The sequence below is a fragment of the Podarcis gaigeae genome (genome assembly GCF_964106915.1).
Source record: "Podarcis gaigeae genome assembly, chromosome: 3".
In the NCBI taxonomy this organism is placed as follows: Eukaryota; Metazoa; Chordata; class Lepidosauria; order Squamata; family Lacertidae; genus Podarcis; species Podarcis gaigeae.
This window is the reverse complement of record NC_139680.1, coordinates 61,623,581-61,649,538: the sequence shown is the minus strand read 5'-3', so window position 1 is coordinate 61,649,538 and position 25,958 is coordinate 61,623,581. Positions and strand designations below refer to the sequence as shown.

At 42.6% G+C, this 25,958-nt stretch overlaps 2 protein-coding genes across 18 annotated transcripts in view; one reads left to right on the top strand and one right to left on the bottom strand.

Annotated features, from left to right (window-relative positions):
- Positions 1 to 3,160: 3,160 nt before the first annotated feature.
- On the bottom strand, positions 3,161 to 10,622 carry ABRACL (ABRA C-terminal like). The gene is made up of 3 exons (XM_083731736.1): positions 10,483 to 10,622; positions 6,511 to 6,577; positions 3,161 to 5,148 (listed from the first exon to the last, which is right to left on the bottom strand). The coding sequence occupies exons 2-3, from the start codon at positions 6,569 to 6,571 to the stop codon at positions 4,964 to 4,966; spliced, it is 246 nt and encodes an 81-aa protein (XP_083587862.1). The 5' UTR covers positions 6,572 to 6,577; positions 10,483 to 10,622; the 3' UTR covers positions 3,161 to 4,963.
- A 5,757-nt stretch (positions 10,623 to 16,379) lies between these two features.
- REPS1 (RALBP1 associated Eps domain containing 1) overlaps positions 16,380 to 25,958 on the top strand; it is a 33,938-nt gene continuing 24,359 nt past the window's right edge. For 4 of the 17 annotated variants that reach the window (XM_083731624.1, XM_083731623.1, XM_083731626.1 and 1 more), the window contains exons 1-3: positions 16,395 to 17,060; positions 22,631 to 22,754; positions 24,800 to 24,996. In XM_083731624.1, coding sequence (XP_083587750.1) covers positions 16,515 to 17,060; positions 22,631 to 22,754; positions 24,800 to 24,996 — 867 coding nt within the window. In that variant the 5' untranslated portion in view covers positions 16,395 to 16,514. Of the gene's footprint in view, positions 17,061 to 22,630; positions 22,755 to 24,799; positions 24,997 to 25,958 lie in introns of all 17 variants that reach the window. The other 13 variants (XM_083731616.1, XM_083731615.1, XM_083731627.1 and 10 more) reach the window with 10 other exon arrangements.

Sequence of the window (25,958 nt, the reverse complement as noted above, 5' to 3'; positions counted from 1 at the left end):
CTCAAGAATGGACAGGGTTCAGTGGCCATACTGCTTGCTTGCTTGCTTGCTTGCTTGCTTGCTTGCTTGCAAATGTTACCCTGGAAGAGCATCCTACTCCTGCATTAACAACAACAACAACATAATATATAAAGAAATGTGGGTTGAGGCTCTATGTTTGTTTGTGTAATGACTTGTGTGTCCCTGAAATATGACAGAAATAACTGAAGGGATTCTTGGTTTGGCAGAAGAATGGGCAAAACAGTATAAGGTGAATACAATGGAAATCAACATTCTTGGAAGCTAACTGTGAAAAGGCCAGATAAAACACTTCCTGGGATTGTCAACTGTGAAACAGCACCATTCAGGAAATGTAAGCAGAGACTACAGAGCACAGGACATTACAGCAGCAGCACCATCTGGTTTATTTATTTTATTATTTATTTATTTATTTATTATTTATTTATTTCAACAAAGTATATACCATTTAACACCATAGTTTCTGAAACCATGTACAATGTGGTTACAAAAGAGATACAAAGAATAAAATCACTTAAAATTAAATTTCTTAAATGAGAAACGTTTACCTATAATCCCTGCTGAAATAAAGTAAAAGGCATATTTCATGAAGTCTTTGATTAAGGCAGGTAAATTTTGTTCCATTTGAGTCATCCCCAGCACTGACAGGGGGGCTTTTCTTAGCCAAAAATGAGGGAGGCAGGCAGAATAAATGCTCTTGGCTGGTTTCAAAGCAGCATTTAAGAATGTAGGGGGTTATTCGTTAACCACTATTTTAAAACACACAAAATCTTTCCTGTGCTCAGAAATTTTCCAAATAGATTATATTAACCACATTTCCTGTGCTCGGAATTTTTCCAAACAGATTTCAGCAGACCTCCAAGAGCATTTTTCACATCTTAGCTGAGGCTTGAATCGATTGAAATGAGCACGGCTTTAGCCTCATGTGTGAAAACACCCCAAGTCTCCACTGTGCCTACTTCCTTCAGTAATTTCATTGCATTTATGTTCTCCAGGGACTACCTGCCAACCCACAAGACTGCTAGCAGTGAAACAGTAAGAGAACACAGGGATGGGGGAACAAACATTGCATATACCAGCTAAAACAAGATGTTTCAGACAACTAAAGGCCTCTCAAGGGACTGCAATTGATTTACCCTACATGCGCACCGATAGCTCCTTGCTTTCTGGCAGTTCTTCTTATTTGCTCCCGCGGGTTTTCTACTAGCAAGGTTCAGCTCAACAAGATTTGAAGTCAAGTTATTGTTTATTTATGGAATAGGGAACTTGAATTTATGAAGGCTTCTTTAGAGCAACTCTGACAAACACATGACTAACACCATAGCCTTCCCCACCCCTGCAATTACACCTTCGCAATATCTATACTTTCTGCCTGCTTCTCAAGGATGGAACATTGTCTATGTGTTCCACTTCCATTGCACATGTTTATTAAATCCAGAAGGCAATAGCTGATTAAAAACTGCTAATCATAGGACATACATATCCTTGTTACCCTGCTCATGTCATCCTTACCACCATGCACCTTTCCCTTTTTCCTTCTCTTCTTATTTCTCTTTCTCAGCAGAGAGATGGAGCCTTTGAAAGTCTGTAACAGATCAGATGAAGCTCAGGGCAGATCCACACCATACATTCAAAGCACATCCAACACATGTTTGACACCCATGACTTCCCCCAAAGACTCCTGGAAGCTGTAGTTTGTTGTGGGGGCTGAGAATTGTAGCTCTGTGGGTGGGAAACTACAGTTCCCAGGATGCTTTGGGGGAAGTCATGGGCTTGAAGTGTGCACCGGATGTGCTTTAAATGTATTGTTATGAGTTTGGGGGGGGATTAGGCTGGATGCCTGGGCCCCCTTCTCATTATTGGACTACCCAGGCTAACTTCCTGGTGAGTTGATAGCCTGAGTGAACAAAATAAAGGGCAACAAAGGTCTGTGTGAGACAGCAAATGGGTGCGGCTCCTCTCCCTCAATTTGCAGGTAGTTGGAAGGACAACGGCAGAGTTGGAAGCAGAGAATTGGAGTGATGTGAGCTAAAAGCAAAGCATAAAACTGGGAAGAAAGAGAGAGATAGAGCAAAGTTTGACTGATGTTTGAATCCAAGGCTGTGGCTGTGGGGGAAACAAGGCCCCCTTGGGGTGTTAATGCTGTGAACACCTCCATCGTAGGCTCAGTTTGTATATATTATATATACTATATACGCATAAATAAACCATATATCCTAAAGACACCACAGTCTCTGCTGTGCCTCATTTCCAAAAGAAACACAAACCCTGAGTAATGTATATACCAGGAAATGCCTAGAATCCCTGGACTCTTGTACTGCTCAGAGACTGGGGTTGTATTCAACAGTGTGGTGTAGATCTGCTATTTGGGAGTACTTGCTAGCTCCCAGTGACCAGCTCAAGTTCCTGCCAGCCACAGGTCTAGCCTTTCTTGCGTTCCAGACTTGAGATCTCATTCCCACCTGTGGGCAGCTACCCACAGTACAGATCTGGGGCTGGAAGCACCACAAAAAACACTGACCCAAGGCACAGATCCTCATGGATCTTCATTATTCTTACACAGGATGGCAACAAACGCATCAACAAGCCTATGATCAAATTATGGTTTTGAGGGTATTTCTTATAACAACTACAACAAGCCACACCAGGGATCCTTCCCTTCCCCCCCCCCCCCCATCCCAGTGTTGTAACATACTAGATCTGTGGTTTTTACAGTTCAGTTAATTAAAACTCGTGTGACTTGTTATTTAATTGGAGGGCAACACTTAAAAAAAAATATATTTTTATGTGAATGTTTTACCAGATTCAGCCTTCACTCTGGTGCTCCAGCCCCTCCCTGTCTCTGACACTTCCATATGCTCTATCTCCCCTGACTCCTGAAGCAGCCCTTTTTCTTCCCTCTACCTGCCACCCTTGGTAGCTCCATTTCTCTCCCCCTTATTTTTCCCGCTGCTCCACTCACGTCACCTAACATGGAGAGACAATATTTCTCAAAGGAAGGAAACGGCATTTTCAACTGCATGTGTGAATCAGCCCTGAGGCTGTTAATATCTGTGTAGAATAGGAGAGGAGGATCTATATAAAACAGAACAAGGTTCCTGTGCTCAAGTGTCTTGAAAGAAATACATGAATACTGCTGAGATTTGTAGACTTGAAAATATTTATCGTAGAGCAGGGGGAAAGTTGAAACTTTTATTGAACCAAATTCTGCTGGTGCAAACATACAAAGTAAAGTCTCTTGAGTCAAAGCTAATTTATTTACACAGAGAAAGGATGGCAAAAATAACTATCATGTTTGTTGTTGTTTTTTACTATTTTAGCTGGAGCTTTCAGGACTGTTGGCAAGCTTTCACAGAAGACCACTTTGCCACTGATTCAGTAGAGAAAGAAAGCGCAAAACCAACAGACTCATCAGTGCATTTCAAGTTTGTGACTGAACTATGGAGAGAAGTTCACCACAGACTTAGAAGGTAAGTAGCAAAATATGGGTGGTTATTGTACTGCCACTTCCTTAAAACTATTGGATATTCCCCCTGAATGTTTATTGGGACAGAAATGTCATATTCTCTGAACAAATGACACATGTTTGAAGAACAGTTCAGTTATCCTGAGCAGAGAAGTGGAAGATCATGGAATGTGCTTATAGAACAGTTTGGTTTGGTTTGTTTGTTTTGGCTGATTCTCCAGTACAACACTTCCTTCATTCATGAGATGCTCCTCCCATCATTCAAAGCACATTTAAAGTGCACACATCGTCCCCAAGAATCACATAGCACATCCCTCTCAGATCTACAATTCTATGCACCCTTAAGAAACTACAATCTCCACAGAGGCTTCAGGTTAGAAAGAGGGAGCCCTTTATCCCTTATACACTCATTGGTGTTCTCAAACGGACCAAGGGCTGGACCTCCAGCAGCCTCCAGCCTATAGGAGTCCACTCAATTTCCCTGGGGCAAAACAGGTGTGAGTTGCCCATTTTCCCAGATGGGCAGCACCGTCAAGTTCTATAGAGGAATCAGGCTCTCTAATAATTGTCCTACACAGCGGTCATTCAAAATGAAAGCGTTGTGCAGTTATCTTGTTTATCAGGCCTCTAAGACATTTTCTATCCCTTGCACAATCCCTCTGAAATGCTACAGGTCAGAAAGAGATACATCACATAAGACTACTGTGTTGTGCCTCTCAAATGTCACATGGGAAGAGTCTATTAAATACAGACTTTTTCAAGCTTGTTTGTGTGTGTCTGTCCTTCTGTTCTATTACTTTGTTTTGCCTAGAGTAATTGATGCTGGTTTGAAGGCCTCCTCCATTTGAAGGGTTGCCTTGTCCAAGCCTGGCTTCAAGATAAAGAACAGTAAGTGCCCTGAAGTTGCCCTTCAGGGCTTAGCACCTAGATAACAGACTGAGCAGTCTTCACTCCCCACTATGGTGAGAGGTATTGTATTTCTACTTAAATTACAGTAATTATTTCTAAATCTGCAGCTTTATTTATTTACTTGCTCATACACATCTGTGTCCTGGGGGGGGGGGGAGGACAATATCTTAGTGGCCTCCCTAGTTACAAAGATAAAAAAATAAAAGCAAAACAAAAAAGAAACCAACATAAGCATGGCCACTGAGGATTCGTGCCTTTAGCTAGTAAACACAGCTAAATTATTTGTAAAATCTCCTGTTCAAACATTAATAACCATTTGGACAGTTTAAAAATGCAATACCTGAGACAAAAGAAAAAGGGAGATCATTATATCATTTTATCCAACACTCATTTGCAGTAATGCATTCACAAAATGATAGAAGGGAAAGGAAAGGCTTAGGTCCCCAAAGAAGTACATTCATTTTCATTATAAAGATATATAACAAAATACACATTCATGCAAACTTGGCCTTGGTCTGAGAATTCTGTATATTCATTTGTCTGAAAAAATAACGAACGTAGAAAGCTATGCTATTCTTGCAGTAACAAAATGTCAACATTGTCATGAACACCTTGCAGAAGCAGCTCTCCAGGGTAACTAACAATCTTCCTTCGTTTTGCAGCTTTAAGAGTCCCCACCAAAGCTTCAAAAAGGTTGGCACATTTGTCATCAGCAAAGAGCACACCAAACTTCACACTCAGTGTTCCATCAGGATCTAGACAAAAGAAATATTTACATTGTGATTATAGACAATATTTTTATTTCATCAGGCATTAATTCATTGTGTTTTACATGATTTTCATACATGATTTTACACTTTTGGTCTTATTATTTTAGTTGTCCTGGTTTTTTTGTGCTTTGTATGAATTGCTTTTACTTACGTTTTTGGAATTGCTGTAAAGTGCCTTGTGAACAGTTTTCATTTAAAAGCAGATCTGAAAAATACTTTTATGACTTTGGGATGTTACACTACATACAGAGACCTTTCTAAGGATACAGCAAGTGTTAAAATCCAATCAAGGCTTCTAATTATTGGAATAGTCAGTCCAGCCTCCTGATGAGGTGATCACCTGGGTGATGGGCCATTAAGGGGAACAAAAAAAGTGGATCTGTGTGAGATGGCAAATTGGTGAAGCCTTTCCCCCCTCAACTCGCAGGAAGTTAGAAGGATAAAAGCAGATTCAAACTCATGGTCCCTTCCAACACTTCAATTCTATGGTTCTATATTGAGTACTATTAATACAACCCAAAATTTAGGCCTAGTTAAGCTAAAGTAACTCAGGAGTAACTGTTAAAACTCTTGTGACACCTTAAAAACTAAAAAGAAGTTAGTATGGCATAAAGCAGGCATGGCCAAACTTGGCCCTCCAGATGTTTTGGGACTACAACTCCCATCGTCCCTAGCTAACAGGACCAGTGGTCAGGGATGATGGGAATTGTAGTCCAAAACATCTGGAGGGCCGAAGGTTGAGGGTGCCTGGTGTATATCATCAATCAGAGTTGAAGGACTTTTGTCTTCTGGGTTTATGCGGGTTTTCCTGTTGTTATTCTGTCTCTCACAGCTACAATAAACCTACCATTAAAATTATGGACTGGTTATTTCTTCGTCAGAGGGCAAACGGGCAAATTTAGCAGGGGATCAAATACTTTTTCCCCTCACTGTAAACTCCACATTTAGTTAGCACAGAAGCCCATGCAGAGCAGAGCTGCCATTGCCAGTGAAAGCCAAACACACATAGTCTGCTCGTCTTGTTAGCATAGCTAGCTAGGAATTTGCTAGATCAGAACCCAGGAAAATGGCAACTGGATAAACATTTACTGGAAATGGGAGTTCTGAAGACACTTCCTAAAGTATCTAGGTCATAGGTGAACCCCAAAACAGAGATGCTAAAGAGAATTCTCCAGACTGGGACAAATTTTGTAACCGTATCCTATCACATTTGAGTTGTTCTCAGAAAGTTAAGTGCAGAAATCTTGACTGATGTGCATCCAGTCTCCCACGGTTTGAGAGTGAGGTAGATGCCTAAACCATTACCGTCTTTCTTTCTTTCTTAACCACTAAGTTCCAGGTACTTACTTTTTGTCCCCAGTCTCCGAATCTCTTCAACTAAAAGGCCGATTTCATGTTCAATGTTCATTGTTGCCTACAAATGAATTATTTAATGAGTTACAACTTGTTCCATTCAGTTTTCTTTCTTTTCTTTTCCAGATCACACCACACTGGATTATTGTGGACTCAGTGCCAGCGGCGGAGAGTGTCTCCATGTCACAAGGGTGCATGTGTGCATGGGTGCGTGTGTCCACAAACCGAGTCCACTGTGCCCGCCCAGCCCCTACCACCACTGGAGAAACAACAGTGCTGAGTGGCATGGCTGCTGTGCCCTCTTTGTGCCACCCTCTATGGATCCAAGCTTTGCAAGGCTTCTTGGAGAGGGCAGTGCGGGAATGCAGCAGCCATGCTTCCCTCGATCCCAGTCTCATGCACAGCCTCAATTACAGCTGCATATTCCTGCATTGCAGGGGGTTGGACTAGTTCAGGCTTCCTCAATGTTTTTGGCATACAACTACTCCCATGATCCCTAGCTAGCAGGACCAGTGGTCAGGGATGATGGGAATTGTAGTCTCAACACATCTGGAGGGCCGAGGTTCAGGAAGCCTGGAGTAGTTGATCCTCAAGGTCCCTTCCAATGCTATGATTCTGTGATTCATCATCTTTTTACATTATTATTTTTTTAAAATTGGCCACCATTAACTCACTTAAATCCATTAATATCAGTGGGTCTACTTGGAGTATGACTTGAGCTGGATACAACTCGCAGGATTTAGATCACTACTTTCCTCAACAAAACACAAGGAAAAACTGGCAGAGTATTCTCTGATTACTGGTTCTAGATATTTTATGGTCCATGTGCATTTTGTGCTCAGGTTATTGGAATAAGCATTGTTAATTTTGAGACCACAGGTGGTTTATTCCTTCAGCTCTGGTCTAAATTGGAGAGAAGTGCCATATTTAATTCCAGCATGGCTAATTAAAGAATTGTATTCCATATGCTTTCAGAAAGGGTGTGTGTGTGTGAACATGCATGTGTGGCACCCAAAGTGTAACAGGTTGTAATACATAGAACAGAATATCTGTAATACTGTAACAGAATATCTGTCCATAGGCTGAGAAAAGGTTTAAGTGTTGCTGCTGACACATTACTGTCACTTTAACGTGCTCCACACAGCACATAAAACAGCACTAGAAGAGTTTACCATGTCCATCAGGCAGTGCTTATCATGCTACCACGTCAAACTTTGATGATAATTTGCTCTGCGTTAGAGAAATGACCCAATCTGTGTAGTAAGCCCTGAACACAAGTGTTTCATTATATAGTAACGGCAGTCACATGAAGCAATGCAAAGTGAACATGTGGAGGCCAGCCATTGGTTTTATCTTTTTTTGTTCCTCTGGTAGGAAAAGAGAAGTTGTTGTTTTTCCAAAAACAATGAAGTTACAGTTAATGGTGGAATTGTGTAAGCTGGTAGCGTGCCATGAGGATTATGCCACACATTACACAGCAGTAAACTAGGATTTGCCACTGAGAGTACAATCAGCAAAGAACTGCAATCAATGCTGTCTCTCTGATTTGTATACTTGTGGAATATAAGTGTTTCCATACATATTTGTCTCATTAGGTGTACATTTTAAAAAGAAACATTGCACACGAAGTGGTTTCACAGTTCCTCTGAAAAAAAGTGGAAGAGTAAAATGGCCCAACACCAAAAACATGATTTTATCATAGATAGGCAGGTGGTCGCAGACCACAGCATCCTGACAATGTATGCTGTAACATCACCACCTCTTCAAAATGTGCTGTGTTGCACTCCAATGATACTGACCCGCTGAAGCAAATTACTTCTTAGGCCAACCAATGGCATTTTTACGGGATAAAATTGTTGTTTGTGTATATGAACTGCATATCTGGATAAGGCCCTAACATGTCCAATCAGCACAAGGATTTCTACTTACACAACAGAACTTTCCCTCTGTCTTCTCTCCTGCCCACATACCCCACACCCATCCAAAATCTGTACTGGAGAGCTGGGGGAAAGAGTTTCATTGTGCCAGCAGAAATCCTTGTGCTGATGGAACAAATTAGTTGGATATCTCCCATAGAATTTCCAGAACTAAACCCTTGAACAGGAGTTGACAGACATGCAAGTTCTTCAAGAATCAGTCCACAAACTATTACTGCCCCCAGATGATGTTTCAATAGAGACATTCACCTTATCACTTTAACACTGAACACAGAACGTATTAGAAGCAGGACGGAGACTTTAGCAGACTGTCTCTTAATTTCCTGTCTGTTCACCATAACCACAATGGCTAAGAAACTGCCATATTTTCAGTTAAGAAGTAGAATCCTAAACATGTCTACTCAGAAGAGCCATTGAGTTCAATGAGACTTACTGCCCAGCAAGTGAGTAAATGACTGTAGCCGCTACACACACATGTATCCCTGTCATGATCCTGCTTCCACAATTACATGAAATGCAATAACAACTTGGAACAAGTATATTCCTGGTTGAAGACTGGAATACTTGAAATAGCATAAATGTGGCGGGAAGTGGCCAATGTCTACTTGAATATGTTTCTGTTCACACATTATCCCAAGGTGTTGAAAGGATATATTTATCTGAAAATTTTCACAGAATGCTAAGGCATGAAGTTGGATCCCAATAGATCAGGAGGCTGTAGAATTGCAACTCCTATCTTCCCTGACCAGTGGCCATGCTATCTGGAAAAAGTGGAAACTGGAGCCTGGGGAACCAGAGATTCCTCACCCCTGCAACAGCTAAATGTTAGTGGGGGAGTTGACTTAGGAGGCTGGTCCTAGGAGTGCAGGAGAGGCAGGAAATGGGTTGGTTGTGTTTAGGACCACAAATTCCTTCCGTGTGGGTTCAGCGCTCTGCAAACCAGCCGCTGAGTAACTTCCTTCCTGATGCTTTGCACACCCTAATTTGGCAATGTTGCCTCTGGGTTCAGATCACGCCAAGGGAGCCTTCCTCGCTCCTGCTGCTGCTTCCCTGGGCTCCCACAAACCCTCCTTTCCCAGGCTACCTCGGAAAAACAGCTCTTTGCCTCCCCCACCCCACAGGTCACACGCTGCTTTCTTCGTCATCTGCTTCCAAGAACAGCAGCAGCAAGCCCAGAAGGCGCGCCGCGCGACAGCTCTTCCGTGAGGAAACCTGTGCTGGAGACTCAATGAGGAGACGGAGGCGGGGCGGACACGGGGAAGTGGGAACTGTTGGCGTGGAAACAACTCGCAGGCGCAGATTGGAGGAAAGCAGACGGCGGCGCACGTGCCGCCCCGGGAGCGAGCTTTGCAGCCCCGACCCCAGGCTTTTTTGCTTGGAAGCCAGCCCCACTCCGCCCACCCAAAATAAGCTTGCTTAGGAATGCCACCCTGGTGCTGCCATTATGCCGAGCATTAAGTCCCGCAAAGCATGTTGATTTATTTTATTTTACTAGGGAGAAGATCAGCCCTGATTCCGTATGAAACCAGGGCGCCCTTCCGAGCGCTGCTGTTGCCTTATAGGGGTGAGAGCCCATCACAAACCCTTAGCAGTAGCAAAGAATCCGGATTTTTTTATTATTTAATTTAAGGAAAGAGGGGAAGGAGTCTTCAGTGCCCTTCCCCACCCCTTTTTCTTAAAATAAAAATAATACGTGACGCGCACCGGCGGCTTCTTCCTTTCAGTCCCCAACCGCGTGCAGCAGGTCACGTGGGGGACCCCGGTGCGGAAGTACTGCAGGTTGACACGCCGCCTCCTTCCTAAGCAGGGCCGGGGCGGGAGATCCCGGGGCTCCCCAAAACCGCCACCGGCTTGGATCTCAGCGCCAAAAACGCAGGTTTTACTTAATGGCTGCATGCATTCGCTTGTTCCCCCCCATCCATGAGCCCCAGCTGTGAGTCGGCTGGCCAACCACCGAGCCCCTCCATGCTCCGCCGCCGCCCACCACCGGTTGCCCACCCTCGTGGTGCGCCCTCATCTCCACGCTCACCTTGATCAGATTCCCCTGCGCAGGATTCCTTCTCCTCCTCCTCCGGTTTCTTTGAATGGTTAGAAAGGAGCCGCCTTCGGAAGCAAAGTACTGTACAGGAGGAAGTGTGGTGTTCGGAGGGAGTGTCAGAAGGAGGGAAGCTGCTGCCAAAAAAAAGGCACGAGAATAGGGTAGGTGCCGCCCACAGAAAGGAACAGAAGCTCTCTTGGGAGAGGGAGGGAGAGAGAGAGAGAGAGAAGGGGGGGGGAGAGAGAGAGAGAGAGAGAAGGGGGGGGGGGAGAGAGAAACAGGTACAGAAGCCCTGTCCTCTGTTGTTAGTGTTGTGTGGGCAGACTCCATACCTGCGCGATCTGTTTTGGCCCCGCCAGAACCTGGAGATGCCCCAACCTGATTCAAAAGAATTTAAAGAATTGTAAGCCCAGGAATTCATTTTGAATACCAGAACTGAACTACGTCCACAGTCCTTCCACTCCTGCTTAACCTATAGAGAGAGAGAATATATATATTTTCTCTATATAGTGTAAGGCAGGGGGAACTCATCTTGTTGCTGCCATCGTTAAACTGGAAGGAATCACATAGAGATCTACCAGTTGATCCAGATCTTCCTTCTGCCCAATGTAAAAGAGGGGATTTCAGCAGAAATGCTTCTTCTACATAACTGTTTAGCGCACAGTTTTCCTCTGGCCACTCTGCTTCTAAAATGGGCTTTGGTACAGGATTCACTTCTGCAGAGTTCTCCTGGGGAAAGGGTTTATGGAGTTTTCACAAGTGATGTGTAGACCTACTTTTGGTAAGGTGGGGAACCATCAATCCTGCAGATGTTATTGAACTACAACTGCGTTAGCCCCAGTAAGCATGGTCAGTGGCCAGGGATGATGGGAGCTGTAGTTCAGCAACATGGGTGTGCACACACTATTTGAATGGCAATGCCCATCAACTTTGGGGAGGGGACCCGGCCCCTCAAATATTTTATGGAGGGTGAAGACCCCAGGGTCCCAGGAGTTAGCTCCTATGTCCAGCGATTTCAGAAGTTACTGTGTGCTCTGAGAGAAGGTAGAAGTGTGGAAGCCCAGACCAGGAAAGCTGTGCCATCAGCTCTTGAAGTTGGCCTGAGAGTATTTTGTACTATTTGTTTATTCTAAAAGTTTCAATTGTAATTATGATATTTTAAATTAGTGATGCATGCCACCCCAATCTCTGAGCAGTGTGGGATTCCAAGGGTTCGGTTTCCTTGGAATGAGGGACAGCAGAGACTGTGGTGTCTTTCTGATATATGATTTATTTACACATATATGCAACCTGAGGCTATGGTGGAGGGGCTCACAGCATTAACAACCTAGAAGGTCTTGCTTCTCCTGTAGTCACAGCCTTGGATTCAAGCAGAAATCAAGCATGGCTGTCACTTGCTGGATTCTGACAGTAGCCTGCTTTTAACCCAGCTCTAGCTCACACACAATTTGGTTTTTGTCTTTCTCACTATCAGTCAGGTAGGGGAGAGGTCCCTTCCATTCGCAAATTCTTTTCTTATACCATTGACCAATACTTAGGGCCATTACCTCACCAAGAAATCCATCTGGTTTCATCAACAATGGAATCCCCCAAACTCACAACATCTTAGGTGCCTTAGAAGAAAGGCAACAAATAGATAAATTAACTCAGGCAGACTTTTGATATTGTCTCAGCTACAATACTTTTCAAAAGGCTATTCCCAGGTTCAACTATGACTTGTCAGTTGCCGGACCTTCCTGTGGCAACAGGCAAGTTATTGTCATCCAGAGGAGGAAAAAACTTAAACACATTGCAGAGTTCCCAAAAATAGGCCAGAGGCAATTGTACTTCATCCAGCAGAGCTTTACTGCTACTGAAGGCAAATGAGCATAATGGTCACAGATCCAATACATTCAGGATTGGCACAATCCATAAGAAATCCAGTTGCAGCAGACTTAACCTTAACCTTAACAACTTATAACAAGACTAAACCTTAACACCATAGCATACAGAACAGAACACCACACTGGAACAGATAGAAAGAGAAAGTTAAACCCAGGCTTCTTCTGGCCGTATTTTTATAGTTAGGATGACCTTGACAGAAAGAGATAAGAGAACCAGTTTAAACCAGCTGAAGCTATAACCCAAACAATAACCCAAAGATCAAGAACTTTCTGTCACACTGAGAAGCTTCCAAAACCCTCTTGAATTAATAATAATAATAATAATAATAATAATAATTTATACCCCGCCCATATGGCTGGGCTTCCCCAGCCACTTTGGGCAGCTTCCAACAAAATATTAAAATACAGTAATCCATCAAACATTAAAAGCTTCCCTAAACAGGGCTGCAGAATAGGAAACAACTCTACACATCAGATCAATACTTTCTGTACTAAGAAATGCAAACTGACAGTTATAGCCCACTTAAATTCTAAATGGAGTTGAGACTAACCATGAACTCCTATGTAAGTCAATTCAGAAGTAAGCTCCATTGAGTTCAATTAGACTTACTCCCAAGTAAGAGGGTATGGCATTGCCACCTAAGCCCCACTGATCTCAGGAGTACTGATTAGACATCCCTAGGACTGCATTGGAAGTGTGTTTTCTGTAGCTCATTCTTCATCATATCACTTAAAAGTTCTTAGCCAGTTTCCCTCCTCTTCTGTTTGGCCAAAATAGTACATTTAGGATCAGGGAGAAGTGGAGGGAGGCCTTTGGGCTGACTCTTAACAGCTTTCAGTCTACAGAGAAACATACAGTGGTACCTAGGGTTACAGACTCTGCTAACCCAGAAATAGTACCTCGGGTTAAGAACTTTGCTTCAGGATGAGGACAGAAATCGCGCAGCGGCAGCAGGAGGCCCCATTAGCTAAAGTGGTACCTCAGGGTAAGAACAGTTTCAAGTTAAGAACGGACCTCCTGAACAAATTGAGTCCTTAACCTGAGGTACCACTGTACATGTCCGAGTGAAGGATTTACACTATCATAGTTTCTTCTCCTAACATTCAACCATGCAGGTTGGAGGAGTGATAGGGTCCACAAAAGTCTCTGTCATGTGATTATTCTTGACACATAGATCGGCTCTAAAAACACCTAGCTTAACTAACTAGCATTCAGCATCTTCCCCAGTCCAAAATCCTCTCTCATTTTTCATCTCACCTGCTTTGCCTTATTCTGAGCATGCCAGGCAAAGCAGCCTACTCCGTTTCAGAAAAAGCCATGTGTTGTTGAATGCCCATCCAAAGGGGATCAAAGTGTCTTCCTTCCTTTCTTTTTTATTTGACCAGTGAAGGATCTTTGGTGCCTGAAGTGTGAGTCATCATTTTTAAGTTTATATTATATATTACCATTGCATTTGGGGAATGGAGTATAGGGGTGGGGGTGACTCTATCTCCGGGTTTAGATAGCTTTCTCTGTTTACTTACTCAGACTTAGTATAAGGCAGCTTCCTATGTTCTTTTGCAGAGCTCTTTGTACTGCAGCATAGTAATAAATGGCCTTTCTAATTCTTTATTTCTACATTCTGCAGGATTAGATCGGGACAGTAAAAGAGATGAAATGCTGTGATCCCTTTTAACAAGACTTGCAAACTGACAGCCCAAAAGGCAGATAACACCCCCAAAACACATTTAACATCTTTGCTCAGTTTCATTTGTAAGAAAAATAGGCAATGAATCTCCATATGCATTTTACTGCCAATCTGCTGCTTGAAGATACAGTGGTGCCTCTACTTACGGACGCGATCCGTCCCGGGGTGCTCTTCGCACCCCGAAAAGTCCATAAGTAGAGCGCTGCTTCTGCACGTGTTACAATAGAGCACTCCTGCGCATGCACGAAGCATGCAGACTGGGTTAGCCGCATTCATAACCTGAAAAAAATGCAACGTGAAGCAAACACAACTCGAGGTATGACTGTATATGTTTTAAGGAAGCATATACCCCCTCCTTCATTCCTTCCATGTCCTCATGCCATCAAAGTGCAGGGGCTTCATAGTTATAAAGCCTTGATCATAGGTTGTGGTAAGTTGGTTTGTTCTGGAACAATATAATGTCTGGACAATATAATGGCTACCTGGAGTATAGCAGCTGGACTCCCTTGGGAGAAAAGGCAGGATATAAATTTAATAAATAAATCTGCCTTGTAGAAAGAGATGTAGCTTTTAGTATTCTGAAGCTGCATTTCTGTACACACTTACATAGGAGGAAGCCCCACTGAACACAACAGAACTTACTTCCAAGGAAATATGTACCTCGGGCTACGTACTTAATTCATTCTGGAGGTTCGTTCTTAACCTGAAGCACCACTTTAGCTAATGGGGCCTCCTGCTGCCGCCGTGCCGCCAGAGCATGATTTCTGTTCTCATCCTGAAGCAAAGTTCTTAACCCGAGGTAATATTTCTGGCTTATTTCTGTAACCTGAAGCATATGTAACCTGAAGCGTATGTAACCCGAGGTACCACTGTATATGATTGTGCTGTCAGAAGTTTATGTTAAACAGAAATAAATAGGAAGAAACACTGTAACAGTGTCTAACTAAATGAAGCTACACAGTACGGCTAACAGTTTTTAGTTTTTCTCTCACACATCAAACCTCACTGTGAAGGAAGTTTGCAGTGCATTTTCCAGAAAACAATAGAAGTCAACAAGAAAGTTTCTCCCACAACCCAATGTAACATTTACACTTTGGCTGCAATAAATGGCTGGAGGAAAATATTTCACAAGACTCCAAGAGGGCTTCCACCTATGTACGTTATTTACAATGGGTTATATGGGCAGAGGTTTTGCTTAAAACAGGAGCAAAAATCCTAAATGATAGGGTCTAGACATGGATGTAGCCAAGGGGGACCAGGGGGGCAGGTGCCCCCCTAAATCAAGTACCGTAAATCAATAAAAATAATTAACTGAGGTTCTGGCCCCCCAACATAAACCCTGGCTATGCACATGGGTGTAGACCAGGGGTCAGCAAACTTTTTCAGCAGGGGGCCAGTCCACTGTCCCTCTGACCTTGTGGGGGGCTGGACTTTATTTTTTTTGGGGGGGGGGGATGAACGAATTCCTATGCCCCACAAATACCCAGAGATGCATTTTAAATAAAAGCATACATTCTACTATAAAAACACCAAGCAGGCCCCACAAATAACCCATAAATGAATTTTAAATAAAAGGACACATTCTACTCATGTAAAAACATGCCGATTCCCAGACCACCCGTGGGCCAGATTTAGAAGGCGATTGGGCTGGATCTGGCCCCAGGGCCTTCGTTTGCCTACCCATGGTCTAGACGAGAACAATAATACAGTAGCTTCTAAATCTGCATGTTGTTTCCCCAAATGTAAATAGGAGCCAACTAGTATTAAAAGGGCGGCATTGGGGATTTTGAGTTCACTGCCGTGGAATTCATGAAAGGCAATTCCTAAGTGACAATCCAGAAAAAACAAACAGAAACGAATTTGCGTTTTGTTTTCCCCAAATGTGAACCAGGGCCAAGCAGAATTTAAAGGGAGGGGGCGGGAATTTGAGTTCGCTGGGGACAAATTCACGAGGGGCAGGAATTTCCTCCACACTTTATATGTTCAAAGGATACGCAGGTCACAGGCTTGCAAATAAGCTACATTCCCGCACTTTGCTCTGCTCTCTTCGCTTCAAAAATCACCAGGGCTCCAGCGCTGCTTCCGCCTATCAAACGGCGCGGCGGCAAAAAAAAAAACACCGGCCCTTATCGGTGCTCGGGAAAGTGGAAAGAGGCTGCAGTTATCCCTCCACACCGCCAGGTGGGGTGGGGAGAGAGAAACGCAGGAGCAGATTGGGGGGAGCCATGCGTGACACACTACGCGCGTCAGCCTATTTTCGCATCCGGGTCCCACGGGCGGCTTCTGAAGGCGTTTCCTCCCCCTCCCTTTTTTTTTTTTCAGGAACAGAGTTAAGTCGGGGCTGTAGTTGCGCGCGAGTTCCGCCAGGCTGAGAGGGCGTGGCTACGTCCAAGGAGAGACGTCCGTAAAACTTTTTTTTTATCGGGAGTCCCTCATACACACACATACATACATGCGCGCGCACACACACCCCTTCTCTTCTTCTTCCTCCCTTTCGAACGCCACGCCCCCTTCCCCCTGGTGTCGCGGCGCTTCCTCCGCCTTCCCCTCCCCAACTCCTTTAAGGAAGGCTCCGCGAGATCAACAAGCAACAGCTGAGGCGGCGCGCGCGCAGGCGAGAGAGAGAGAGCGCACGCGCCCCTCTCTCTTTCCTTCCGCCCCCCTCCCTCCCCCTCCCCCTCACGGCCGTTTCCTCACGGAGCCGCCGCCGCCGCCAGCGGTGGCTCCCGCGCGTGCGAGCGCGGCCCCGCGTCCGTCCGTGTGTTTCCCCTGCCGTCCGCCGTCCGTCCCTCCGCCCCGCCCAGTGGCAGGATCGATTCCCGGGGCCGGGCCGGGCTGGCGTAAGATGGAGGGTCTGACGCTGAGCGAGACCGAGCAGCGCTACTACTGCGACCTCTTCTCGTACTGCGACACCGAGAGCACCAAGAAAGTGGCGTCCAACGGGAGGGTCCTCGAACTCTTCCGCGCCGCGCAGCTGCCCAGCGAGGTGGTCCTGCAGGTAAACCCGCCGCCGTTGCCGCCTCTCCCTCCCGAGACCCCCTCGATCCCAGGGGCAGCAGGCTCCGGACTCAAGGGGGCGGCGAAGGGGGTGGGTGGGGGTGGAGAACGAGGTACGTGCCCAGCTCCCCCCACACCACCGACACGCTCCGTCCCTCACCCTTCCCACGTTCACACGCCCACCTTGGGCCCCCTACTCGGGGGTGGCTGCGGAGGATTTCCTGCCCCGCGATGGGTTGAGCCGAGGCTATTGGCTATGGTGGAATACGAGGGAATATTTTTTTTAAAAAAACAAGGGACATACAGAAAAACGTGGGGGGGGGGCTTTGATAGACTCTGGCACCCCCGGATGCAGGGGATGTTCCCTTTGGAGTCTTCCTTATTTCACTTATTGCAATGCATAGCATAGTTATGTACATAACACAGTGTATCCAAGAGGGTTTTGTCAATGGGTGTGTGTGTGTGTGTGTGTGTGTATCTCCCATATTTTAAAATAGCAACGGGGAAAATGAGTGGTAAAACTTGTAAAGTGCAAAGTATGTAATTGCTGCTTGGTTTGTTCTTGGGGAATTTAGATTCCTGCACTGCAGTGGGTGGACTAGATGGCCCTTGTGGTCCCTTCCAGCTCTACAATTCTAGGTAGTTTGGGGACTGCACAGGAAACAACCTTGTTTGTACATCTTGGGAGGAAGTATTGGAGTGACCCTGGCCTGAAGAAAGTATGGAAATTTGCTTTTACGTATATGTGCTACGAGGTCAATTTAATATTATTACTGTACTGCCGAATTTGGACAACACTAATTTTGTTGTATCAGTTCTCTGAACTGCAGAGCCTTGACACTTTGCTGTTGTGAAATTAAGTTTAGTGCAGCAGTTCTGTTTCCTGTTTTCTAGGAGCTTCCCTGATGGCCCAAAGAACTATGTGGTGCATGCTGAGCTATAGTTGCTTCTTATTTTCACTTATGTGACTGATTCACTTTAATGACTTGGACCAGAGTGCTCAGTTGCAATAGCAGCTGTGGAGTCATGGTTAGAGGATTGGACTATGGCCTATGAGCCCAGGGTTCGAACCCACTTGGCCCTGAAGTTCACAGGGTGACCTTGGGCCAGCCACTGTCTTTCAGCCTAACCTATCTCACACAGTTGTTAGGATAAAATGTGGAGGGAAAAGCCATGTACACCAACTTGAGCTCCTTAAAAGAAAGGATGATGTAGGAAATAAATAATAAGAATCATAATATAAGTTATTGGGGTAGTCCATGACTCACATAAGTGTCCAGACACAGAAATGTGTGACTTTGTCACCATGCTAATATTAGACCATAAATTGCAACAAGCAGGTTATTCTAAGACACTGGCCCCTCTCAAATGTTTCAGTTTGTCATTAATTTGCAATACACATGTTAACAGACATTTAGTAAAGTTCTTTAAAATGTATAGATTTAAAATATGTGCATGTAGTGGCAGGGTTCTCATGAGGAATACTGAGTTCTAGCTGGGAAGTAATGGCTGTGTTACACTGTTTGAGTATCGTTAAGTCTGCCCTGTGTATTACAAAGCTGTTGGCAAAAGCACATACAGAGAAGCTATCATGTTTGTAGTGCTTCAGCTTGTAAAATATGGAGAAGGCCTTGAAGCTTGACGTAATTGGAGTTCATCTAATAGATAACTTATCTGGCAAACTATTGCCTGTTTGTCTCTGGACACAGATGCTATGTCCAAAGGGAGTCAGTCTTTAGTTACAGTTGAATGAGATCCACAACTACTATAGTCTGCAAAATGAGTACACTTGTGTATAATCTTTGAATAAAGCACTTCACGTTCATTAGGAGCATTAAGTGCTTTGCTGTCTGGCTAAAAACAATATGCTGGAGGTGGAATTAAAAATCTTTATATTATTAAAACTAGCAGCACCCACTTGGTATGTTCATCACTGTTCTTTATAAGCTTTCATTTGTCAGTGTCTTGAAATGGCAATTGTCAACATGGTCTATGGAGAGGTTTTACTAGAATAACTACTTTAGATCATACTGCTAACACCATCTCCTATTTTCCTGATAATGATAAAACTGTTCACCCAGTGCTCCCAGCTGCCACACTGCTCTATGGAGCCTTAAATGTTAATATTTCTGTGAAGCACTACTCGTACATTAAAGAATCTTGGTCTGGATATACATAAAAGAAATTAATGGGTCCATAGCAGATGTAACTCCATGTTGTACATCTTACAACACAATCCTGAGCATGTTTACTAGAAAGAAAATTCCACTGACATAAATAGGTCTTATTTCAAAGCATGTGTACATAGGATTGCAGTCTTGGCAAAACTGGCGACTTTCAGGTCTCTATGTCAGATTAAACTTGGTTTCCAGTATCTGGCCAAGTATCCCTGTATCTTTCCTTTCTCTTGTTTAAAAATAATAATACAAGGAATAGCTAACATGGGATACTAGAAACATCCTATCAGTTTAACCATGTGTACAAGAAAGTAACTACTTTACAATGTATACACATATTTGAACATTCTTGTATTAGAGCTGTGCATTTACAGCAAAACTTACACTGCCATCAATTTCACACAGTGTATATGCAGCTTAAAACCTGTTGTAAAAGGTCATATGTGCAGTGACCCTTAAAAGTGTGTGGAGGGTAATAACCTTGTCTTATAGGAAACAGAAGTGGAACATCATAGGATGATTTGTGTGCCCGGCAACAGGATTGCATCAGCAGTTGTACTAGTTTTAAGTCAAGACATTCTGGTTCAGCCTCTCTGCAGTCTGGTGTATGTTGTGAAGCTCATCTGAGTAGAATAGCAAATTAAACAGCTAATATCCAACTGCCCCACCAATTTTAGCAGGCCCAAGTGCTGCTTTAGTGACTCTAACTGTGAGGATCCGTGTCTTAACTTAGCTGGCTGATAACTTTAGTCTCTCTGTATTTCTCTATATTTTTCTCTGAATAGCAAATGCTGTTTTACATTTTGCTGTTAAATTCATGTGTGATGATGTTCCATTGTTTGTATTTTTGTTGTTGGTTAAGCTATTTTAAATGTTAAGTGATTTTAAAATGCTGTTAAATAAATAAGCAAAATGTTCAGTTATCTGTCGGGATCAAGCTCCAAAGGAGGAAGCCCATTATCTGTAAAAATGTAAATCAAGTTACATTGAGAGACAATTGGTGCAGAGCAGCATAAGAGTAAGTAGAATAATCTAGGAAAACTTTGGCCATGATTCTGTTTCAACAGGAGTTGTAGGAAGATAGTGGGTAAGGAAGTTAAGAAAATAAGAGGAATCCTGTTGGATCAGGCCAAAGGAGAGTTGATTAAAAAACTACTTAGGCTGCTACTCTGGGCTTTGATCAGGCAGTTGAGCACATTCCCATAGAGCGCAAGAGCTGATTGTGTCTGCAATTCCTTGACATGTAACAGTGAATTGTAAATAACTAGAAAAGAAATACCAAATACTACGTATTTTTAAATGAGTACAAATAAGTTCTGAATTTCAGTAAGTTCAGTAAGGGAGCTCTTCCTTAATTTTTAACTTTTGAACCAGCTTATCTTTGACAGTACTGTATTTTTAGAAAACTATGTTACTTGTAGAAAGGTGGAATGCAGGTACATCTGGTACAGCAAGTTTGTTTTGTTTTTAAAGGTGGGTCATGTTTAGCTGCTATTCATTGAACTGGAACGTTGATCCATATGTAAATGTATGTGGGTTATCTGCTATTGTAAGCAGTAGTTCAAGCATTATACTAATTCAAGCACCTCAAGCATTTTTAAAAAGTCTAGAAAACATTTGCATTATAGAGGATGTCTGTTAGCATGCATGCTTTAACACACCTACAAAACAAAATCCAGAATGTGGAAAACCAAGTTGTCTCAAAGTTTATTCCCCTAAAGGAACTAGGATTACCATAACTAATGGACACTAGACCTGGGCAATTTTCCAATATATTCCAAAATGTTCAGAAACCAAAGTGCGTCTTCCGATTGGCTGCAGGAAGCTCCTGCAGCCAATTGGAAGCCATGCCAGACGTTCGGCTTCTGAAAATCATTGATACACCAGAACACCCACTTCTGGAATTTGATCATTCAGGATCCGATTTGTTCAGGAGCCAAGGTGTTCGGGAGCCAAGGTAGACTGTATTTTAATTTACTGCTTATGGTTGGTAGAGAAGGCAGTATTCAGAGGTACAGTTATGGTTGTGGAACTTCTAGGATCCTAATGCTATTGCAGTTCCAGAGAGTGTGGTACACAGACCCATGACAGTCTCAAAAAAGCCTATATTTCAGGCCACAGCATACACTTAACTAATTTGCATGGTTACTGTTGCACCACAATAGCTTTGTGAAGTGTAAGTTTTAAAGTATAAGCTATAGTTTGTGTACGTGACAATGTAATAAAATACTGTTGTGCGTGTTGTCAAAAATACATCTTCCCAGTTACATTGCGGTATGTTATGTAGGTATAACAAATGGTAATTGGGTGGCATTTTTAACATTTTTTTTTAAAAATCAGTCTTTTAATACTGTGTCTGGGACACCATTTTTCTGTCATGTTGCATTAAATTTAACTTTTTTGTGCCTTACATAGCAGGGGTTTTGTTAGTTATGTTTATATTAAACAGACAATGGCTACAGTCACATATAATGATGCTGGCAAACTATGAGTTGCATGCTGGTACAGACAGCTTAAGCAGTCCCTGATTTGCTCCTCCATCTCTAGGAGTGAAGGGCTGCTTGAGTTGTGCATACAGCCTAATTTAATTCACTATGATTTGTTGCCATCATTTTGTATGGCTTATGACCCTTTTGTTTCAATATTCCAGTGGGGCAGCTCAGCACTGAGAACACTCTACAGTATATAACCAATTTGAGTTGATGCTGACTTTTTAAGAGCCTCATCAAGCTACATTTGTCCCTAGCAAACATCATTATGCTACAGACAGACATACATTTAACATTGTAAATAAAAAATAACTCTTCCTCCCCCCATTTTTTAAAAAATAAAAGCAAATTGATTCTTAGGAGTTGAACTTTGCACAAGTCATACTTTGATTACAGTTGGGTAGAGCAGTAAGATAAATTTGTTCTGAGGAGCAGTTATGGGTTGCTGACCGAAACAAATATTCATATTGGTATCGGGATAGTGTCAGGAAGGAAAAAACAAGATTTAAGAGGAATATGTGAACAAGGACATGAAAAGCTAGGTGTTCAGTTTAATGTAAATATTGGCCACACATTGCAATTAAAATGCAATAATATAGTACATCAGATGTTTAATAAGGGAACTGGTATTTGTTATAGTGGGCAAGAGAGAGATCAACCAAAATTATTTGCCATTATAGCAAACATAGTGAAGGTATTGAGAATGAGACCAGTGAAATTGAAGTGAATCACTGTGCAGGAGAATGAGAACATTTTTTCCTACCATAGTTTAATAGAAAACTACTGCATTTATGATATTATAGCATAGAATTTATTGGCAAGCATATATAGAGTACAGTGAACTAATGTTTCTACTTCACCAAATTTATTATATTCATTTTGCTGCATGTTTCGGTTTTCTCTAGATCATGGAACTTTGTGGTGCAACAAGACTTGGATACTTTGGAAGAAGCCAATTCTACATTGCTTTGAAACTAGTTGCAGTGGCTCAGTCTGGGTTTCCACTGCGAATGGAAAGCTTGAATTCTGGTAAGCCTTGAAATAAGTATTGAAATATAATTGACTAGGTTATTAAAATATGGCTCTTGTCTGATACTCCTCTACCAGCATATACCACTGACATGATTCCTCTGATGTTTTCTTAAACATCTCTTCCTTTAAAGGAAGTTTCCTCTAATAAGAACTTTTCTTGCATGACTGTTTTTAATGCTGTTGCAAGCAGCTCTACTCTAAGGATAAAAAAATGATATTCCCAAAGTGGAAAAAACACCAATGTCCCAATTCATTGACAATTTTGTACTTTAAATGTATGCTTTCCTTCAAATAATAGTTAGGTTTTAAACCTATGGTTATATTCTAGGAGGTTTAGAGTTCTGATTGAAAGTTAGAAATGAGAAGCTCTGAGATGGATGTCATCAGAAATTTCGGCCACTTAGGTCTGCCTATTATTTTCACTTGATCCAGTCTGCAGACTGTGTTAACTTAGTGTCTTTATGTCATGTGTAAAGGTAAAAATGAGATAAAAGAACTGAGGCAGAAATAAAGTAATGATGGCTGACAGCCTTTATACTCATTTTTTGTATCTGTTGGGACAGAAAAAATGAACTGGGTAATACCCAGGTTAGCACTCATAACACACTTTTATTGGTGTCAAAACTGTGGCTATTTACCAGAACAAAGAGCTTTGCGATAGGTAGCGTATACCAAGGGGCATTTGTGTTTCCTCAACAACAGGACTTAAGTCTGAGTAGCTAACAGCTTTTGAAACTTGAGAAGATGGCAAGAAGATCTGCTATTCTAATAAGTTTTTTTTATAAAACCCCAGTTAGTGTAAACAAGCTCTTTTCTTTGCTTAGAATGATCTTTTTTAAATCCTCCTCATGAGGAATAGTATGCTTTTACAACTCTGTATCTGTTGTTTAGAGAGGTAAGTCTTCTGCTTGTCAAACAGAGTTGGCGTTCCTCTCTTTGTTACCTCACAATTAAGTTATTATAGTATTTGATGTTGAGGTACCACATATTAGTAGAAGCAGGTGCTGAAAACTGCTGCCTTCTCTTAGAGAAGTTGCCCACCTTGAACCTCTTAGTGCATTTGGCCCATAGAACTTGAAGTGGTTTGGAGCTTGACATATATAAGATGAGCTGCAGTTCAGAGCAGTACATAACTTTTATTTACTTCCTATTTCAGTAATTTCTAACTGACACTTGCTTTTCAAAACTTTCTCCACAACTGTTAAGATAAAATTTTTTAAGTGAAAACAAGCCGTCAGCATTGCCATGGTCCTGTTGATCCATAAAACAAGTTTTTTGGGGGGTGGGGCAGCTTCAGGTTGTATGCTCTCATTGCTTGGAGAGAGGTGAATTAAAGAGAAATATAAAAGGTTCCTGTGGGTGTTGAAAAATATCTGTCTATGAAATACTTAACATGCTAATGTCCATCTGTAGTCACTAAGGTGAAAAATTCAAGTTGGCTTCAAAGTTTGATCTGTTAAATTCCTGTTCTGGCGAGAATTCTTTCTTCAACTGAATTGTCACAATCTTGATTGCAATTTTGAATTATTTGAATACTCTATTGGTTTTATATGGTTAATACAGGGATGGGTAATCTTTTTGTTTTCAGGGACCAAGCCTTTAGCTGGCCCCACCCCATAGGCCAACTTTGACAAATGGGTGTGGCAAGCTACCTGTCAATCACACAACATTGTTATGTTGTCACATGATTGGCAGGTGGGTTACCCTGCCCACCTGTCAAAACCCTTTGCCACTTACAAAGCCTGCCATGCAATCAGAGCTTGAAAGGATGGGCAGGGAGGCTTGGAAATGCAGGAAAGCATTTTCCATCCTTTTAAAGATCGTTCCGGCAGAATAAGCACCTGTTTCTTCATCATTGTGTGATGGAGCAGCTCCTGTCAAAGTCAGTGCCTGCATAGAACAGACATTGGCTGTAGCAGGAACTGTTCCAGCTTGCAACAATCTTGATAGCAACTCTCAATAAAATAATATTTTAATGGGGAATCAAAACATTTTGTAACTTAAGTGTCTTATAATAATCATGTGTGGTGTTGTTTTAACAGTCAAGGACCTCCCCCTGCCCAGATTTGTCATGTCAAAGAATGAGCAGGAACTGAGGCATTCATCGTTGTATTCTTCAGATCCTGATAACCCATCCTCCTATTCAGGTGCGATTCCTCCCCCACCAGGTAGAATACAAGTTAAAAAAGGCTCTGTGAGCCATGATGTCGTCCAGCAACGTCCAACGACAGATCAACAGGTAATGAAATATAAAGACTGACTAATGTTTTTAAGTATCCTTAATGGTTTTTATATTGTGGTTCTGTAATTATGTTAAAATACAAAGGGCAGTGCAAGTTTAGCAGTGATTTATTTGTTTTATAAATCTGGTTCTGAAAGCTTAGGGGAAGAACCTCCAGAACAGATTTAGGGTGTGTGCAGAGGGAGACAGAAGCCCCATTGTACAAATGAACCTCATTCTCCACGTTTGTACCCCATTTAGTGCTACGTTGAATTCTATCCCTGGTGCCAAACAGAATAGAATTACTTATTCTACCTTGTAACTTTGCATGTAGGTCAAAAACTAAATTTGCTGCTACAGATTGTGTTGTCAAACTAGTCTTACAATTTTGGCTGCAAGCACACTAGTTTGAGTGTATTGCTCCCCCCCCCCCCTTTATTTAAGAGAAATTACACTATATTACTTCATACTATTGCAGTTAAGTTACAACTAAAGCTCCTTGAGAGGTCTTTGTTGGTGCTTTAGGTCTTTGTACATCTTTTTTTCTTTACATGATGCACCCATGTTCTAGAAAAAAGCTAGGATAAGCCAGTGGCCACTGCATTATGGACCAATTGAAGTTTCCAAGTCATCTTCAAAGGCATCCCCACGTAGGGGATAAGAAACAACCTTGCAAGAGTGGCCTTCTTTGGATTCAGCCCTCTGTCCTGTCAGTTTTTTCCAGACACTTGCATGTAATTCTGTCTAGGTACTCTTATTTGGAGAGCGAGATGTGATTTCATTACAATCTTCATGATCATTTTTATAACCAGTACTATATTTTACCAGTAGCATTTTTGTTTGGTGGCAGTCATGGGTAGGTACAGTCGTACCTTGGGTTGAAGTTGCTTCACGTTGAGCCTTTTCAGATTGCGCTCTGCGGTGACAGTTTCGCCGCTCGCGCATGCACAAATGGTCAAAATGACGTCTCGCGCATGCGC